Genomic DNA, 21,427 nt, shown 5'->3' on the forward strand with positions numbered 1-21,427 from the left:
TGTAATTAATTGTTTACTTCCTGTTCACCTGAACTAGGGGCCTTGGGGAGCTTCCTATAATTGGGAAGTTGTCTCCTACCGAAGTCAGTGATCACAATATAGCATTTGCTGACCAGGTGCGGCCCGTTCTAATCTTTAAAGCAGTGCACCATCACCACTGAAAGCAACAATGCTGAATCCCCCCTTAATTGCCGCCAGCTCTGTCTGTAGCCCTCGAAAGGTCACAGTATTTGATCGCCCAGCACCGCTCTGCACTCTGTGAAGTAGAACAAAAACACAGCAATGGTTACTAATAATCTCTTAGGTATGACTTTAATATACCACTCAAGCATTAAATTTTTGATAACTTTTTGCACCGATGTCCACCAAAGTTCCCCTTGAGCTTCTGGTATCCCATATTTCTGGGTGAGGATGTATTCTAGTAAAGGACTCCCGCCTGTTATTACTTGTACCCAGCCAGGAGCCTAACTGGGCAATAATGGCTGTCCACCTCTATGCTATATACACTTATTCAGGGTCACCTGATAATTTGATCTGTTTTATATGGCTTAATGAGAAGGCTATGTTATCCGGTTTGAATTAGCTATACCTAACAAATAAAAAAAAGGGGGGGGGGGTGGTTTCCTTTTGCCACTTTTTGGTTGTTGGTACCCGCTCAATAACCTGAAAAGGCCCAATTCTTGGTCTTAATTCACATGTGGCCCATCCGGACAATAATCATTTTATTTTGTTATTGTACCATTCCGCTTTACATTGCACTTAACATCCACACCACTAAAGAGATTCTGGGGAACTCAGGCCTAGCCTGGAAAACGGGGTTCATTAAATACCTGGGTATACATTTCGGCAAAGACTTCAAAAGTGCACTCGACCAAAATGAAAAACTACTGTTAGAAAAGGCAAAGACGCTATTGAAGGCCTGGTCACCCACATTTTTGATATGGTGGAGGAGGATAGAGACAATAAAGATGATGATCACTCCAATGGTCAACTACCTGTTGGGTATGCTCCCACTTATACTCACTGACGAGTTCCACCGCAAAATTGACAAAATGATAAATAAATTCCTATGGCGGGAGAAAAAAGCGAGAATAAGCCTTAAAAAATTAAGGCTAGACAAGAAAATGGGAGGACTAAATGTGGCAGACTTCAAAACATTCAAAGGTGCTTTTCTAGCGAAACAGGGGGCCCTCTGGGTCCTGCCTAGCCAGGAGTATACGCCGGTCTGGCTCACTATTGAAAGAGCCATGCTAGACAACCTGGAGCCAATAGCTCTCCTCACAGCCAACAAACAGACACAAGCAGCAAACCCAATACTCAAAAACACAAGAATTGCCCTGCTGAAAATAGACCAAAAAATGGAACACAGCGTTAAAAACTCAATGTGGGAATCACTGTAGGCAAACACAAAGATAAAATACAGGGTAAAACCTCTTTCCATAGATACATGGAAAAGGCTAGGTATTGCATACCCAGCGCAGCTGGAAGAGGGAGGTAGTCCCTCCTCCTTCAGCATGCTAATCACAAAGCACAATCTACCAGACATAGAACTGTACAACTTCCTTAAAATCAGAACAGCCGTGTCCAAAGCGAAACTCTAAAAGCACTAGCCCTCAATCATTCAATACATGGCGAACCTCAACAGAATAGGCCACCAGTGCTGGAATTGCAACAAGGAAAAGGGGGACCTGGCACACCTTATCTACCACTGTCCCAAAGTTAAAAACTGTTGGGAGAAAATATTCACCTTCATAAATAGGACGTTAGGATGCACACTAAAAGCAGACTTTGCTACCCTCGCCACCGCATTCATGACAACAGAGTTAGACTCACAACAAGACAGAGACCTACTGGATCTCCCACTAACAGCGGCAGTTAAAATAGTACTCATCAAGTGGAAAGACACCTCCAAGGCAACTTTCAAGGGGTGGATCAACTGGGTGACGTACCTTAGAGGCGCTGACAACACTGCCCTGCGAAACTCACCATGGAGACATCCCTACAGGGGAATGTGGGCGTCCTTGGACGAGCTCCTAGACCCATATGAACCGCCATGAATAGTACTAACAAAATGAAACAATTGGCTCTGTAGCACACCCCCACAGGATCAAGACACTGACGAGAAGAAAGTAAACCTCTGTATGCTACCTCTTTTTGCTCTCTTCCTTAATTCCTATCCTTTCCCCTTTCCTCACACTCCTCTCCTCTTATGGCGACAGTGGATAGGGGGGCAGCCAAGCTCATATTATTGTGAAACTGTACTACCATTAACACAGCCAATGAGGGCTGCAACCCTGTAACGACAATGCGCTGAGGTTTATATGTTCTATGTTGTAAAAAATAAATTTAAAAAACAATTTTTAAAAAAAGCACCTGCCACATTCCTTGTCCCAGCAGTTCTCAAGCATCGATAAAAATGTCAAGATAACTCCGGTGATTAATGTTCTTCCCGGAGAGAGACCAGAGCTTTGTCTGGTAGTGCAGGTTTTGGCTCATCATAGCCAGAAGGTTAACCCCTTGTATGCGCACGACGGCTCCCGGCCGTCATGCATCACGGTGGGCGTGTGCGCATGACGGCCGGGAGCTGTCGTAATCCCGCCCACCGTTTATTTCTCCCGCACAGCGCGGGAAATAAACCCGCACCCAAGGGGTTAATATGCCTGCTGCAAAGAACATGTCCCATTCAGATCACAAAGTGCATACCTATGAATAGGTCAAAGGGTTAATGCATTTGTTAGAGAGATACTTTTGTTACTTGAAGTTTAAAAGTTAAAATCCTAATATAGAGCAGTGAGCAATTAACTGTGGTCAAAGAGCCGGCTGCAAACTGCAAGGAATATATTACAGCTACATGTTTTTTTGCTCAGTCTTTCCTTATTCTAATATTGCGAAAAGGGTTCATTTGGGTAGAAATCAATTCTTCTTATTAAAGAAAACCCCTAACAATTGTGTTACATTTTAAATTCTGAATCTGTGCTTTTCCAGACCAACGACTCTCAAACTATACTGCCTACCAGTATGGATGACATGTGACTCCTACACCTTGTAGGCCTCTGTCCTTTGTAACATTTCCTATACACTGATTTACACACCTATGATTGTCTCCATGCAATGTGTGTGTGATGTAAAGTGTTCCCACACCTTAAACTGGTATGAATGGCGCTATAAACCTAAATGAATCTAACAGACAGTGGTTATGGAGACTTGGGGGGCATTGTCAAATGGTGGTACTGAGAGAATCCTTGGCAAGGTGGTCATTGGAGAGGCGCCAACAAACATTGTCGCACAGGGCGCCACCAGTACTAAAGCTGGCCCTGCACCTAGACACAGTGGCCATGAACAAGTGACTAACACGTGACCGTAGTGATGTCACAACACACTTGACCCCCTCACGGTCACGTGGCACCACACCTACACTGATGTCAGTTCCGGGAAGGGACCCGGGGACTGGAAGTCCTGGTCAATGATGACGTCACTTCCTGGGCGGGACAACTGTCACTTTTGTTTGATGTTTGACGGTATCCCTCCCTTCTACTGAGGAGATTTACCCTTTTATTCCCCCTTCAGCCAATAGGGCGTAACCATGAATTCACTCTAGCCTTATTGGACAGATGGTTTGAAATTAAGTGTACGATGGTTGGGGATTTATTTAAAAATAGCACTATTAAATCCCTTGAACAGGAAAAAATAATTTTCAAGCCCCCTAAACCAAATGGTTCGGTTATAACCAGGTAACACACTAGCCCTCGTTAGAACTGGTCCAGCGCCTGATACACTCTTTTGTCGCAACTGATAAAATCCGAACCCTCAGGTGTCGCAATTGATCAGGTGCAATAAATAGTACCTATTACTTGTTTTTCCACGATAATGGTGAATAACATGCAGATTTTGGTGCTTCCCATTCTTGTTTGCACACACAAGAGTCCTAAAAGAGTTGGCGAACTAGATAGAAAGTTATACATTAAATTAACCTCTTGAATACTATTTGAAAAAGAGTTCTTTTTTACCAATTTCTCAAAAGGTACTCAACTAATTAGCACCAAATTTTTTAAATTATCTGGCCTCTCTGTCCATGTCACATTTGTTTTCATTCTCCAGGGAAAACAAATATGTGGCTCATCTCAAACCTTTCCCTCCTTGTCTGATCTCTAAAAAACATAAAAGGATGGGTGAAATGCGTTGCCTTTTTTGATGAAATGTTTGTGCACGTTATAGCAAAGTTATCGGCAAATTTTTTCATAATGATTAACAGACATAATGCTCACTATGAATTATATTTTAATAGCTGCCACGCATGTGTGCCACCTTTAGCCAGCTTTGGCTTTTATGCACTCAACGCATTGCATTCTGGGACTTGTAGTTTCAGTTTTAACATTGTAACATTAAGGTCAATAATCCAAGTACGTACAGTCTGTTGGTCAAAAAGACAGGACTGCTGAAAATATTACACATGACCTAGGGCTTCCTACCAGCCATGTCATAATTATTGTTCAAGCCAGTGTGCTTAGCATAGGGGTTGCAGGTGCGCCATGGGAAGCGCCAAACTGTTGGCAAAGGCTCAAGAAGAGAAGCGTCAGCAAGTTTGTTTTGGTTATCTCTTGTCTCTTTAGACAGACTAAGTGGCTGGTGGCACAGTCTAATCACAGGAGAGGGGGTTGCCGGTCTTCTTGTCTTTGAGTGCCCAAACCCACTGGGACTGAGGACTTTTTAGAACACTCATTTATTTTAGGGCAGTGCTAATGAACCAACAAGGGGCAAGATGCTGGCGTCTGCAACTGAAAGGCTATCACAGCTATCTCCCTCACCACGGTCGAAATGAGAACAGCAACCAGCCCTGGCAGATTGCTGCAACACCGCCCCCCGCCCCCCAGGGTGCTAGTGTGAAGCATCACTCCCACTTTTGTTAAAGGGGGCCGATATTGCAGCAAAACCAGCACCCATGGGAACAAAACCAGCCCCCACCCCTCCAGCCCACTGGGGAAACGCCCAGTGCCCGCAATGGCCAGTCCGGCCCTGTCCCCCACTACAGTATTAACATTTAAGTGCCTCAAGAAAGCCAATAGATCGTGCCTTTGGGACCTATTGACTGTGCCCATGGTTTTAGGTCTGGTGTAGACAGGGCACAAGTTCTAAACAAGCATTGGCATAGCCAATAGGTCTCGCTTTTGGGACCTTATAAGTAGTTAGTTATGCAGCACAATATGCATGCAACAACATCTACTGTTGCATGGCTAAACACTTATAAGGTCCCAAAGGCAAGACCTATTGGCTATGGCAATGCTTGTTGAAGTTGGCTTGGTCGTTGGGCATTTTATTGGCGCCCCACGTTCTTTCCAGTCATTTGCAGGTGTGTTTGGAGGATTTGAACTCCAAGGTGAACCAGCTGGCGGTTGTGCTGGGTCTGCCCCATCTGACAGGTTTGAGGGGGGAGAAGGCCAGTGTATTAATTAAATGACCTCCATGTTATCCACAAATGATGTTTGTAGTGTGTAACTACAGTAAAGAATCACCTTTAAAATAAGCTTCATTAATAAGCCCACAGGAGCAGATACGAGCGAGAAGAAGAGCAGAAATCTCCATTGCGAAGCAAACATTCTTAATTTACTCAACCACAAAAATGTTCAGAGATTAATTAGGTGGACATTTGATTTCTTCAACGGCACACACAAAGGCGCGGCGTTTTGGCGCTCATTTAACATGTTTTATTATGACTAGGATTGACTTTTATTTGCACCTAGCTTTGAATGAGCTTGGAGGATTTTTAGAATTTTGTTTCCATACCTACTGCTGAACACCCTGCGCACCTTTAAGAGAATACATTCTGTACATTTGTATAGCTTGTGCTCATTAGACCTTTGCTGAAATGCTGACACATCACAGATCAGAAAGCATTATAAACCACCAAACCAAAGGGTGCTTTGTTAGCACTGACACACACCTAACACGAGAAAGAGTGTTTTCTGCCACCTGGGCTGGCAGCAGTGAAACAAAAAAAGTCTCGTCCACAAGTCTCAGTCGAATGTGTGATCTCATACATTTCCTTAAGGTTTATAATTATTGGTCATCACTGGGAATTGGGAGAGTGGTGTTATAAAGCAGCCAGAGACCTGGACCCCCTCCCCCATGACTTACCTCTGCTTTTTTTCCGAATGACTTGTTTTCCTTCATCGCCCTGCCCAACTGTTAGCATGCATGCATAAGCAATGAAGGAAATCACATTGAAATTCTGAACAGACGTACAGCTACCGAGGCAGCCTTGGAATCACAGAATGGTCTCTAAAGAAAAGCACTTATGGTGCGTAAAATAAAGAGAAGAAAGCATGAAGATTATAGAGATGAACAAAGGAAACGGAACGAGGAAAAAAAATCCCAAACGCTAGTAAATTTTCGTTGAAGAGGCCGAATTCTGCGGAGGGTGTTAGAAGTTAGAAAAGCATCGAAATTCTGAAGGAGTCTGAGCACAAAAGCAAGTGAAGGCGATGCGTTACTAAAGAGAAACAAGCGGCCGTGCGGCCACGAAAGTGATCGCAATCAACCATCAGAGCGGCCATGCGGCCGCAAAAGTGAAAGTAATCTCGGTCAAGCGCGGAGCGCGCGCCCGCGCACATGCACTGTAGCTCTAGGCTGGCCTGGTAGCACTTTTTGGAGCCCTCTCAAAAAGTCTCGCCAGACCAGCGCATGCGCTGGGTCAGACGAGACCTAAAAAAGAAGTGGGGGGATTCCCTGAGCTAGGTGGTGTCACAGGAAGTGACGTTGTGGGACGTGACATCACAACAGGAAGTGACATCACAAACAGGAAGTGACATTACATGTGCAGCAGGTCTATCATTTGCACGAATTGCAAGATCGAACAATTGAAGCTGCTCAGTACTTAAGCATGTGACTTAAGGTCCCTGTATGGAGGAATTAACAGCCCAAATGTGGATGCGGTTTGGTGTACAACTACTTTAATCAAGCCACTAAGTGCTGTAAGCGAGGTATACTAAAACATGGCACCATGAATAAAAGCAGAGTTTGTGCGTTGTAAAAAAAACAGAGAAAACCACATGCTAGAAACTACAATTGTGATTATCAAAACTATACCTTTTATTATGCTACCTAGAACACCACATTTAATTATACTGACAAGTTTAATACACCGTGACCATGATAAAAAAAAATGCAAGGTGCACACTGTACTGTATCAACCCGATACTCTGTACATCTGTTATTGCAGTGCAGACATAATGGGGCAGTAGTTGGGAGAAATTGGAGAGCAAATACTGATTAGCCTACACATGCTTTAAGCAAGGAAAAGTTTACTTTCTAAAAGCCAGCCAATTAAAAGTGATGGTAAAGTACCCATGCTCCATGGGAGGGGTGAACAAGATTGGCAAGTCGAGACACAAGTAATGACCACACATCTTACTCTTCAGATTTTGCAGGACGAAAGAGAAGCCTCCTCCTATTGCAGACGAAGAATCTTCATGGGACTACCAACTGCAGCTAAGGGACCGCTTGCGGACAGCTTGTATCGGATGGTCCACTGATAGCATTTTTCAGGTCTCCCTGTTAATCGGGCTGAAAAGCCTCCCGTTCCCTGTCGCAGAGACTGCCATGCCTGTCTTCTTTCTCCTGAGACTGCACAGCTCGGTGTTCCATGCCAGAGAGACTGCGGTGCCATGTCTCTTCCTCTCGCAGAGACTGCCGTGTCTGTCTTTTCCCTGTTGCAATCTCAGCCCTCTGGCCTTCTCCCATGGCCGAGACTGCACAGTCCGGTTGTTCAGTGCTAGAGAGACTGCAGTGCTGTGTCTCTTCCTGTCCAGCCTGACCTCTCCCGCTTGCAGAAACTGCAGAGCCTGGCCTTCTCCTGTGCCCGAGACTACCCAATTCGGCTGTTCCATGTCAAGAGACTGCAGTGCCATGTCTCTTCATGTCACAGAGACTGCCAAGCAGTGGCGTAACAAAACTCGAGTGGCTCCCCTGCAAAGTACATGGAGGGGGCCTCCCATTATCTGCGTCAGTCAAGAGCTCTCAGGCCAGCGACCCGCCATACTGCAGGGGCTCACTCCAGCCATAATAAAAGGATTCTGGTTCCTCCATTGGTAACATCCGCCCTTTCATTCGGCGATTTACATATCTCAGTAAATACTGCTACACCCTCCAGCAAAGTTACATAACACTGCCTCCAGCCGGCCCACCAAACACATCCTCCTACTTGATGACCCACCTCCAAGCGAAGCCCGCTCAGTTAACCACCTCCAAACACAGACCACTGCCGTCGTGCCTGCTACTAACACATCCATTAACTCTACTCTCACCCTACGAAACCCGCAGTTATGCTTTTCTGCCCGCCTTTAAAACCACCCTTCGGATGTCACTGTGAACCCGTGACCGCCGCTCACTGCTCACCTGTCCACCACCGACAGAAAGACTGATGGCCGGTTCCCATCTAACCACTGCCTACCAGTAAAGACCGAGCCTTTCAGCTGCTGCCCTCCCCAATGCCACTGTGGTAGTTTAAAACATGTTAAACAATCTCTTCAACTGACCACCCCAAAACAGTTCTTGCTGCTAGCCTCTACGGCATCAAAGCCGTTCCTGCTACTTTCCATCCTCTGCATGATGCACACAATAATATTAAATGTACAGAGGGTCCGATTTTTGTTTTCTCACGCCAACATTAGTTTACACTATGCACCCCACTAAACCATACCTCCTGTCAAAGGCAAACCTGATCCCATGTGTAGCACCAGTCAGCAAGTACCCCAAGGACAAACACCAGAGAGAATGCGCGATTCATGTAATTAAACCTACAGTGACAACGTAGCATTTCCCCACCCACTGTCAGCCCAGCAAAGTCTGCAACCGCACAGTAGCCATCAATACCGGCAACACCTAAGGCGCATTTCCACTTCCTTTCAATGGCATCTCCTGATACAAATAGCTATGACTTCTGGGCGGCATCTACCACAGTCCACAGCATTCTTTGTCTCCGTAAGACTAACCGAATGCTGTTGGTGCACGCTTCTCTTCCCCCTTCCTTACTAATAACTAATGGAGGATAATGAAAAAAATATATAGTATTTTCTTATGCAAATAGTGTATCAAGCACTTGCTGCCCGCAGTCCTCACCAGATCCACAAGTATCAATATTCTACTATCGCATCTTCCTGTCAACCCTATTATTATCTGGAGATGTTTTTTATCCCTTCTGTGAACTGGGAAAAGCAATACCTTGCACGAAAACAAGTCCCTTTAAAACCTTTGCTACTTGTACACGCTCGCAAAGCACTTACTCATTTTACTAACTGTCACTGTACAGCAAACAGGTAACTCATTCTAGGATTGGAATTACTGCTTAGAAGTGTGGAAGTTAATACTGAGACGTAGGATGATTTTTTGCATGTCTGCCAGACACTTGTTCTTCCCTGCATGCGCACACAATGCAACAATAGAATTTAGCTTAACAAATTGTTCAGAAATGTACCTGAAGGGACAGAAACAGCCATATTATTTTTACAAAGAAAAGTAGTCAAACTTCCACTTTCTACCCCATGACCTAAAAGCCTTAGCGTGCACAGCTTGTCCAAATCCACGCCATCTAATTCAGCCCTGACAAGTACCACACATCTGGCATTCGCCTAACGCATTTCAGTGTGGTGATCCGCACCGCCCCGATTCGTGCCCTGGGTGTAGAGCATCCCTGATGCTGTGCAGCCTGGCTCATTATTAAACAAGATAAAAAGGCCCCCGCAGCCGGCTGAGGCATTTTGTAGGAGCATACGCCAAACACGCACATTACTACGAAATGACGCAAGTGTTTTTTTCTCTTTACTGATCTGAGTTGGATAGGAAAACAAACAAGCATTGGCATAGCCAATAGGTCTCGCCTTTGGGACCTTCTAAGTGTTTAGCCATGCAACAGTTGCATAACTAAATACTTATAAGGTCCCAAAAGCGAGACCTATTGGCTATGCCAAGCAGCCGTGCGGCCGCGAAAGGGATCGCGATCAAACATCAAAGCGGCCGTGCGGCTGCGAAAGTGAAAGTAATCGCGGTGTAGCGCGGCACGCGTGCCCGCGCACATGCACTGTAGCTCTAGGCCGGTCTGGTAGCACTTTTTGGAGCCCTCTCAATAAGTCTCGCCAGACCAGCGCATGCGCTGGGTCAGGCGAGACCTAAAAAAGCAACACAAGCAAGTGGGGGAAAGAAGATCAGTGGAGAAGAAGGCGGGTGGGGGAGGCAACACGGAGGGTGGAATTACAGAGGGCAGGGAAGCAAAAGGAGGGCAGGGGTAAACAAACAACACAAGAAGGTGCAGGCAGGAGGAAGCAACACAGAGAGCGTAGAGCGGTAAACAAACAGAGACAGATCCACGTGGAGTGGGTGGAAGCGAAGAAACGAGAGAGATTGAAGCATGGAGAGTAGCCTGAAGAGAGAAGCTGGGAAAAAGGGAACGCATGTGTAAGAGCAGGACGAAGGACAAGGTGGTGGGAAATGACATTTTTGTGATGTTATGAAAATGTGCTGAGAAAAATGGGAAAACAAGGAGAAAGAGGGAAACATACAATCTCATGGAATATTTCTCGGAAAAGAAAAAGAAATCCAGAAAAGCAGAAACTTGTGGAAGGACAAACAGAGCCTGTCAGAGAGATGGTAAACAGGCTATAGTAGTATACAGTGATACCTTTCGTCACCATTCATTTTTTGACAGGTGGGAACGCCCCCTGGAAGTGACGTAGGAGCCAGAAGTCCCGCCCCGGAAGTCCCTCCCCGGAAGTCCCGCCCTGGAAGTCCCGCCCCCGGAAGTCCCGCCCCCGGAAGTTCGGGCCCCGGAAGTCCCGCCTCGGAAGTTCGGGCCCCGGAAGTGCAGCCCCTGAAGTGGGGCCAGTGTAATGTGTGCACCCCCTACCCTTGAAATGGCAGCGGTGCAGGTGTGTCATAGGTGTAGAAGGGTGGTCCGGGGGATGGCTGGGCTAGCTGTAAACCACACAGCAGGGCCTACTAGGTGTGTTTAGGGTTATGGGCTGGTCGAGCAGAGACTTACTTGTGTGCGCCATGTTGGTTGGGCAATCAGGGGCATGTCCGGGCATATTCAGCGTGGTTGCGGCTGTAGGCTGGCGTTTGAGCAGTGGCAACGTTCATCTGTGGAATGGGAGCTCTAGAGTGGTGCTGGGTCTTTTTTGGGGTCGGCCAAGCCCCCAAGGAGGCGTGCCTAGTGCATGTGGGCTCCTAATTGGCAGACCAGGGTGTGGTGGCGTAGCCATGGCCAGCCAAGGGCTGGATTTTCAATGTCACCGCTGCTAGTTTGCTGATGCAGTAATTTTTCCGCCTAATTTTAAAAAGTCTGATGTAAAATGCCAGTAGTTATGAAAAAAATAATAAATAAAATATATAAAAAATAAATAAAAATCAGCCAAGGGCGGGAATGCCAGTGTCCCCACAGGAGGCGGGATGCTAGACTGCTGCTTTATAGGTACGGTAATTTTGCCGCCTAATTTTAAAAAGTCTGATGTAAAATGACCGTAGTTATGAAAATAAATGCACAGTCATGGAGACTGACGTAGAAGGATACACCCCTTTACGGGGCTTACACAGTATATAAGGGAGACCCTTAACAGCTAGTGTTAAACTCTACACCAGGAGAGAACCTCTGTATCATGAAGCGATACAACTATCTTACGGGGAAGGATACCACTGATCACAGGGTGAACACTATTGACAAGTATTTTCGCCGCTTGAGTCCCTTGGTAATAGATGAGCAGACGCTGCAAGAGGGCCCTAAAGAGGAGAGCTCCGAAGTCACAGGTTATCATGAGGATCTGTGTTGGAGGATGGCCCTTCTCAGCCTTGAGGATAGGCCTCAGCTGATATTACCTATTAAGGTGTCAACAAGCGACAGCGAAACTTTGTGTAAAGAAGCAGGGGATGAAAATAGTTTCACAGACATGGAAGATTCGGCAGAAACTATAACCCCACCCCACTGCCAGGTGTATGAAGATATGAGATATCTGGAGGAGGAAGCAGGTTGGGAGGCTATCGGCGACCAACAAGCTGCGGTGAACAGTGGTGGTCATGAGGCGATGGATCTTGACATCTTTCAAGATTTTGGAGCAGCGTGAAAATGTAGAGGTGCGTATCTTAAAAGTGGACACTTTAAGCATAAGTGATGCTGGGCCTGGTTAACTCACAGCCTTTTCTTTCTTTTTGAACTGTAGGAAGCTCATGAGTCAATGGACTTTAACACTTCGCAAGATTCCAGAGCAACAGTGGAGGCCCCTGCAGATGTGGAGGTTAGTGTTATCTTAATGTAGACATTTTAAGCATATGTGATGCTAGGTCTTGTCAACTAATAGCCTTTTTTCTTTCTTTTTTGAACTGCAGAAAGCAGCAGAAAAATGCGATGAGGTTGAGGAGACTCCCAGGGCTGCTAAGACCTTCCTTATGAACTGCTTGTGCTGTTCAAAACAGATTGAAAGCTCCACCAGTCAGAACAATGAACTCTGTAAGTACTATAAAAAGGCATTGGAATCTGTAGCTCTTGAAAAGGAGACCCCATGTGTAACATGCGCTGATAGAGAGCATATTAAAGGTTTTGCAGCTAGTGTTGTGTACGCCTGTCTGAAGCGGGACTTTAATTCTCGATGTTATGGGCATAAAATTAAGGATCCACAACAGACGGCTCATGACTGTCTATTCCCCTCCTATACCGCTGTAACCGCTCGCTATATATGTCACCTGATAGACCCTCGTAAGTTATATAATCTATTAAAGTCGGTGTATCAGCTATCTGGTGAAGAAAATGTCAGGCCCGCTATGGTGAAGGTCTTGTCGCAGGCACTCAGAGAAATTCAAAACGCGTATCACATTTGTGCAAAACTTTCTAACATGAGGGCAGCTATTAGAAAGAGGGCAGAACGATATATAGAAAAGCATGTTGCTGATGTTTATTATAAAAGTAGAAAGCAGGTGGGTTGTATGGACCCTCGAAAAATGTTTTAAAAGTAAAATAAATTGTCAACGCATATTAGCTTGTTGTTACAAAGAGCCGGGGAATCAATGTGTGAATGTATGGGATGCCCTGAAACACTGTTGTTATAAATGACTGTTTGACTGTTTACTACTTATTTTAGGACATGGAGCAGGAGCTGGAGATCCCCGATGTTTCGGAGTCAGCGCCCGGCTACTTGTGTATCGCTAAAGTATTATACGATTTGGTTAAAGAAAGAATAGTTGAATTACAGCCGGCAGATTTGTGCTTTTCAAAAATGGTCTGGCTGCTAGAGGCTCAACGGCATGGCAGCCCTAGATGCTTATGCGGATGCGGTACTAGTATGTGGATGACTGCGCAGTAGGCATTCTGGAACACGTACATATACTATAGGCGTGGCTTAATACTACCCCGGATGTACAGCTTAAATTTAGCCTTTGAACTTCTAACAGAGAATTGTTTTAGAAACAATGGGTTCCTGATGTGCAATCGTGAATTGTATGAACTATTGACAGCCGCTAGTATCCTAGCCGTACAAAGTTATTGGAGGGGTGATAGGGCCAGCCTATACAGTGCTATTGACTATGTATCTTTAAAAATATCAAGATATGTGACTTTACGCAGACATTCAAGACAAACGACCAATTCTATATGTATGCGTCTTGATTCGTTTGTATAGGCCCTTTTAATACTATTATTACTTACAGTGTAAACTATGGAACTGTGATATTTTGTTATTTTAGTTACTTATAATAAAGTGTTTATACACAAAACAAGCGTCTTTCATTTTGTGGTTCAGAAGTGTTAACATGTCGGGGGCTTTGTTAAAGAAGCTTTATTATGATACAAAGGATGTAGCGGGCTTCGGTAGCGGCGAAGCGCTGATTAGAAGGGCTAAAGCTGAAAATGAGCCGTTAAGCAGAACCTTGGTGAAGGCATGGCTATCCGGTGAAGAGGCGTATTCACTTCACAAGCCAGCGAGGAGACGTTTTAAGAGGAGGCCCACTATTGTTAATGCGCAAATAGATTATCAATGGCAGGCTGACATAATAAGCCTTCAAGATCTGGCAAAGCATAATAACGGAGCCCGTTACATTTTAACAGTTATAGATGTACTGTCTAAATACGCCTTTGCAGAAGCTCTAAATGATAAAAGCGGAGCAAGCGTCACCATGGCCTTTAAAGTAATCTTCAGGAAGGGCCGAACCCCTCAAAAACTGCAGACAGACGCCGGAAAAGAATTTTTAAACAAAACTTAAAAACTTAAAAATTATTAAAGCAGTATGGGGTACAACATTTTGAAACGCATACGGAGGTAAAAGCAGCTGTTATAGAGCGCTTTAACAGAACATTAAAATCTAAGATGTGGAGATACTTCACGGCATACAACACCTATCAATACCTACCTGTTCTACAAGATTTTGTAGCTGTTTATAATGCCAGCTATCATAGAACTATCAGAATGGCTCCTGTAGAGGTAACGTCCGACAATTCTCTATCCGTGTGGCAGACGGTATAAGGCCGTTACTCCGAAGCCCGAGTAAAGGACCCAGTTTTTAAAAAGGGGGATCATGTCAGGGTTTCAAAATTGAAAGGGGCCTTTACGAAAGGTTATCAGCAGACCTTCAGCGACTAGATATTCATAGTTAATAGTGTTGAGCTTAAAGAAGATGTGTACATTTACAGGCTGAAGGACTACTCTAGTGAACCTGTGACAGGTGTTTTTTACAGTGAAGAGTTAAAGATCCCTGTGGATGTAGATAGGATTTACAGGGTTGAAAAGATTCTAGAGTGGAAATGCCGGGGGGCAAAAAAACAAGCCTTTGTTAAATGGCGGGGGTGGCCAGAGAAATTTAACAGTTGGGTGCCGGCCAACTCAATGCAGGACGTGTGAGGACGTTAGCTCTTAAAAGAAAGCAATATGGAGACGGCATCCTTTTATATTACATTACCTTCTAATGCATCGCTGGGTATGTTCCCTGATAATAAGATATCAAATTACACTGTCAAATTGGCTAAACCTGTGGATTTGAAAGGGGATTGGGAAGTCGCCCTAACCGAAATCCAATACCCTCGCACATGGAATACTTTTAAAAGGGCTGAAGCTAAATTTAGTATAAAGAAGTCCCAGACCGAGCCTTTATACATCACAGGCTTTCCCCACGGGTACTACCCTACTGTCAATGCTGTGGTGGATGCCATTAACAAGACAATGTCCGGCCTTGATGGGCTATCTGACGTTCAGCTGGTGTTAGATAGCGTTAAAAGGAAGGTTTTTATTAAAGCCCCCAGCCAGGATGCACAGTTTGTCACTAGTGAGAAGTTGAGCAAGGTTTTAGGAACTGTACAGCATATAAAAAACATACAAGAGCCAGATCTGACGTGTTTCAAAATTGCTGGGGGGTTCTATACCCTCTATGTTTATACGGGGGGAACAACCTTTACAACGCAACTTTTACAACGCACTGCCATTACAACGAAACTGTTACAACGCAAATGCATTGACAACGCATGCCATTACAACGCAAGTCTTTACATCGACTTGCACTAGATGGCGTGCTAACATTAAAAATAGTGTAGTTTACTATCCAAACACCTTCCCTACTGTTACGTGGACTGGAGTTAGAATAGTAAATTACACTTTTTTAATGTTAGCACGCCATCTAGTGCAAGTCGATGTAAAGACTTGCGTTGTAAAGACTTGCGTTGTCACTGCATTTGCATTTTTAAAATGTTGTTGTAACAGCATGCGTTGTAAAAGCATGCGTTGTAACATCATACATCTTTATACGGGTATAATAGAACGCAGAGAGTGGGAGAAAGTTATGCTCCGCTGTTGAGATGGGTTCAAGTGAAGGGCGAAAACAACACAATAGCTAATATTCAGTATATTAAGCCTGACTATGTGACAATTTCTAAAAGTCATTTTGACACTATAACAATCATGGTCTTTGATGACCAGTCTGTGCCCGTGTCCTTTAAATACGGGAAAGTTATTGTCAAGCTTCATTTCAGGCCACGCCGCGGAGGTGACTATTAAGAGATCAGCATGGTAGCCATGAAAGCCTATGGTAACCCATCTATGTATAGAGAGTATTACAAGCATCAGGCGGGATATGGAGGGCCCCCCTACTTTCAAGGAGCACCTGTTATGTACGGGGCAGGTCTTGGAGGTTTTTCCGTAGTTTGTTCAGAAGGGCGATGCCTTTTTTGAGAAAAGGCTATGAAATAGCAAAACCGCATGTAAAGACAGCAGCCCAGAATATTGCCCAAGATGTGGTGGGTTCGGTGAAGTCGGCAGTCATTGAGCGTATGAACAGACAACCTCAAGAAGGGTCAGGACTGTTGTATAAGCCGCACCTTAGTATTAAAAGGAAGCGGAGGTCTTCGCAGCGCAGGGGCCCCCGGTTCCCTATAAAAAAAGGAAGCGTACTTCAAAAAGAGCTCACAAAAGATGGTCCCCAAGACGGAAGAGAGCTACGAAGAAGAGAACAGCATCCACCGTTAACATTTTCTAAAAGACTTGTCACCCTAAAACATGGCTTTTGTACACTGCGCCTCGGGTGAATGCGCTAAGTTGGAGTTAGATTTGTTTTCTCTAAAGCACACCCAGACTAGTATTGAAAACAGTTTTTTCATGGAGGTATCGCCATTAGCCGCCCTGACACCACTGGCCCCGATAGAGTTTTACGTATCAGGGTCCACGGATATGTATTTAGATCTCAACAATACTCTGCTACATTTGGTGTGTAAAATTGTAAAAGCGGATGGATCCGCTATTGCTGCAACCGCTAAAGTAGCGACCATTGCTTACCCCATCGCGACCCTGTTTAATCAGGTGGACATTACCCTGGGCGACAGACTCATCACGCAGAATGACAACATGTACGCCTACAGGGCTTACATGGAGAGTATCCTGAACTACAGCAGCGACGTTTTGGACACACAGCTTTCAGCTGAGCTTTTCTACAAAGACACTTATGCGGAGTTTGAAAACACTGCTCTAGACGGACCTAATACAGGTTTTGTAAAAAGAGCAGGCTTTGCGGCCGGAAGTAGAGAGTTTGATCTCCTGCGGCGAATACATTCAGACCTCTTCTTCCAGGATAAACTAATCGTTAATGGCATCGACCTCAAGATCAAACTCAACCGTAACAAAGATGCCTTTTGCCTCATTACAGGGGATGCTGAGCAGTATAAACTGCTCATACAGTCTGCTACCCTGTATGTAAAGAGAGTGAATGTGTCACCGTCGGTCATATTGGCTCATGCTGAAGCTCTACAACAGTCAAATGCTAAATATGCCATTGAAAGAGTCTCTATGAAAGTCTACAGCATCCCGGTAGGCACCCGATTAACACAGCAGCAAAATCTGTTCCTGGGCCAGCTACCAAAACTTGTTATTATAGGGTTTGTTGACAATACAGCTTTTAGCGGAGTACACACCTCCAACCTTTTTAATTTCAAGCACTACGGTATCAACTACGCTGCCCTGGTTCACGAGGGAGCTGTCATACCTGCAAAGTCCTACACACCCAATTTTGGATCTGGAAATTTTATTAGAGAATATCTCGGCTTAGTGTCGATAACCGGGAAACACCTGCGTGATTCGGGGGTCGTCGTATCACGCGAAGGATATGGTGCCGGCTATACATTGTTTGCCTTTGATCTGACCCCTGACATGGAAGATGGGGACCATTACAGCCTGGTTAAAAATGGAAATGTAAAATCTGAAATCCGCTTTAGCGCAGCCCTAACGACGAATGTGAACAAGGTTGTATTTGCTGTATTTGATAGTGTGATACAAGTTAATCACGCCCCGACAGATTCTGTTTGATTATCTTTAAAAATCAATAAATAAAAAATATATAAAATGGACACTATTCACTTACGAGACTTCTTAAGCCGCCATAAAGACGCTAATAAATACTTTCTAGATGTTTATCCAAGTGATGGCCTGCCGACTGAAATAAGTTATGAAAGACCTCGATCTTTGGTCTTTAACACCGATCCTCATCACGAGCCGGGAACACACTGGGCTGCTATGTTTTTGGACATTGACAGGGTCACTGTGTTTGACAGCCTCGCAGAGTTTCCGGAGCACAGCATCTATACCAGACCCATATGCAAGTATTTTAAAAAAGTGGCTTCTAGAGTTGAATATAACAAACTGCAGATACAAGATTCTCTATCTATTACGTGTGGGGAACACTGTATATATTTTATCTGTAAAATGTCGCAGGGTCTGAATTTTAGAAATTTTTTAAAATTATATTCAAATGATCGTGTAAACAATGATAGACTTGTCACTCGCTTTATGAAAGAAGGCTTGAAGCCTAGTCCCACCGCAGTTACAACCGAGTATGATTTTTGTCAAAAGTGTAAAGCTTTGTAATGCTCATGTTCAAAATAAAAAATAAAAGCCTATATTTAACAACAGCGCCGACTCCATGTTTTTCATTCTGCGATAAGAAAAAAAGCCAGGAGAGTGTTGAAAAGTTATAAATGTTTATTACATGTATTTCGAAATATTCAAAGAATAACACGCGTAGAAGCTACCATCGAGCTAATAAAGAAACACATAGTGAAGACTGTAAGGTAAACACAGTTTTGTACAACTTTTTTATATAAACAAAATATACAAATATGCAGTAATATTACATTTTAATAGGGGAGCCAACCCTTCATTTTAAATAGAGACTTTGTAGCTTCCAGAGGCACATCTTTAGGGTTACTCGAGGTGGTTAGCTGCGTAAAGAAAGGTGAAGTGGGTGATTTTGAAGGGGTGTGAAAAGCAGATGATAGCGGTGGGGATTCGACACCCCCGTTCCTGGGGTGCTTCAGAAGTTCAAGCTGCTGGCGATGTCCGGTGCTACCTACAAGCGATGATGGAATCTTAAGTTCCGCAGCAGCGCTTAGAAACTGCTCCCAACCTCTAGGGGCCGTCTATCATGAGAGCGTCTTAGGATGCGTGAAACTTTTGATCAGATCGTACATGTGTGACCCAGCAATTGGCCGACCTTTGTAGATGAACTCCCCGCGGTCATTCCAAGCTGTCAGGTCTTTAGAATCGGCCATTTTACTTAACAGCATCTGTGCTGCCCCTTTATACCTCTGATTTATATTATGTAACAAACTCTCAACAAAAGCGTCAGGGGATGTGTGTTGCTGCGCTTGCGCTGTGGCTTCTTGTGGTGTTGCAGCGGTTATCGGAGGCTGCTCCCCAGCGGCAGTATATAAAGTCAGTTTGTTTTTCTCACCCTGCATTTGCTTATAATATTGCAAGAAATTTTGAAGCGCTTGGGAGTAAAGCCCCGCTTTAGCTTCAGGCTTTAAGTCTGTGCAGTTCAAAATATCTTTAATTTCAGCATCCAAACGGAGCGTTTCAGATCTCCTTATGTCCCATGTATCACCAGTAGTAGGTGCCAGCTGCTCAAGCTGATGCTGGGTACTAGATACATTTTCTGGGCATAATCCATCAGTTCCGCGACAGGAGGCTTGTAATTAGAGGTATAGCTATACCCAGCAGTGAACCTATAAATCCACCCGACTGTTTTACCAGTTTCTTCTTAGAAGTAAGGGAGACCCTTTTATTACTAAGCTTCTTGATGATTTGGCACTTCTTCTTCAACACCTTGTACTGGTTCGTTGAAATAGGAATGTTACCTTTTAGGGTATTTAGAGCAATTTCTGAAATGGCACCAACTAAGTCGTCCGAGGCAGCACACAGTAGGGCTTTTCTCTGTGGGGGACTGGCTGTAATCAACATTTTTAGGAGAGCCATATTACGGCGTAAACGAGCAGACATGTTTAATACCTTATGGCGTGAAGCTTAGCGGGTAAATGGGTTTCGGGCGTTTTAGCGAATCTTTTTATAACCTTTGGGTATTGGTTTAGGGGTGTAGGCAACCGGTAGCTCTGGTGGGAAAATTTCACCCCGCAGTCTGTAGTCTTCTAGAGTACGAGGCTTTAAGTCTACCAGTAAGTAACCGTGGAGCTTAGTGGTCGCATCGTTAAAGGCTTCCATAAAAAACTGGGTGTTGCCAGGATACATTTGTTTAGCTATAATGGCTATCTGTTGTTTCTCCCTGGGGTTTTTAAATAAAACTAGGTAGGAGGCGTTGAGAGCGATAGACCTGCTGCTCTTACCCTTGTAAAACAAGTTCTGTACGATGTAACATATACTCAGATTACGATGGTGCGAATATTGAGTAAAAGATCGCTCTATCTCAGGATGGTCCCCTCCTTCCCGCATAAGATCATCTACAATTATCATATTCACATGGTCCTTGGGTAATAAGTCATCGTCATTAAGGCTACTAGGTATCCCTTCTATAAATCGAATATGAGGAAACTGGTACGTGAGGTCATTATAAAAATCTTGCCTGCAGGAATAAAGCCATATAATATTGTTAGGCATTTGGGATAAAACACTTGGTGCATTTTCTAATAGTTTTTTTATAAAATAGCTTTTCCCACAATTGGAGGGCCCCGCTATAACGCATGAAAAGGGGTGCTGCAATCTGGTATCCATGCTGTTAGAGGTTCTCCGTAGTAATGCATCTTTAATAACCGTAAGGGATAGTTTTGTAGTCGGCCATTAAGACCCTTTTATCGAACACTACTCTCAAGGTTTTATGCAACGGCTGTGTCGTGATCTCCCATCTTTTTTTGGTCCTCACTATAGAAGGCTGATTTACAACGATTGTTCCGTCACAGGAATGATCGGTCTTTGCGGCATACTCGGTCACTAGATTCTTCAGACTGTCGAAATTTATTTTTAAGGTATTCTTAACATTTAATGTTATACCTTTGACTTTCATACAGACTTTATTGTTAGACGTTTTGTAGCTGTACGTTTTGGGACCAGTTGAAGCAAACTCGACTATGTGCTCATCAGGTTCTAGTTCGCTAGTTAAATCCCCCAGATAATCTCCTAGAGGAGGGTCCTCGTCCCCTACTTTGCTTACAAATATAACAGAGTCTGTGTCGTGATACAGGCACCTCTCCTGCAGTTTATCTAACAACTTGTAAAGCTCCAGACGAGCATGTGCAGTTGTAAAACAGGCTATAAAGATGTTTATATTGTTACACGTTGTGGGGTACTCTTTAGCATGTTTCCAACTCAGCATAGCAGTATCTTCATTAATAAACTCACAGCCGGAGACGTCATAACCGGGTGCAAAAAGGTAATTAAACAAGTCGTCAGGATCTGTGACGATGGTTGTGTTTGACAAGTTTGTGCGTTGCGCAAATTTTCCCCATAAGGAGTTAAGGCATAACTTTGCCAGCTGGCGCTTTGCGGGGTTGACTTCTATAAAATCTGGCCTCAGGTTTATGCCCTCATGAGCATAGTACTCATCGATGTAGTGTTGTTTGGAGTCCTCATCACTGCACCATTCTGTAAACCCCGATGCCTCCTGTTTGTCTCTGAGAAATAAATTAATATACTCG

At 44.3% G+C, this 21,427-nt stretch overlaps 1 protein-coding gene across 1 annotated transcript; it reads left to right on the forward strand.

The window, feature by feature from the left end:
- Positions 1–16,682: 16,682 nt before the first annotated feature.
- Positions 16,683–17,810, forward strand: LOC146782785 (uncharacterized protein F54H12.2-like). Its single transcript, XM_085637250.1, has one exon. It carries the CDS (start codon positions 16,683–16,685, stop codon positions 17,808–17,810), a length of 1,128 nt encoding a protein of 375 aa, XP_085493376.1.
- The last annotated feature ends 3,617 nt before the right edge of the window (positions 17,811–21,427 follow it).

The sequence above is a fragment of the Triturus cristatus genome, chromosome 12, assembly GCF_964204655.1.
Source record: "Triturus cristatus chromosome 12, aTriCri1.1, whole genome shotgun sequence".
In the NCBI taxonomy this organism is placed as follows: Eukaryota; Metazoa; Chordata; class Amphibia; order Caudata; family Salamandridae; genus Triturus; species Triturus cristatus.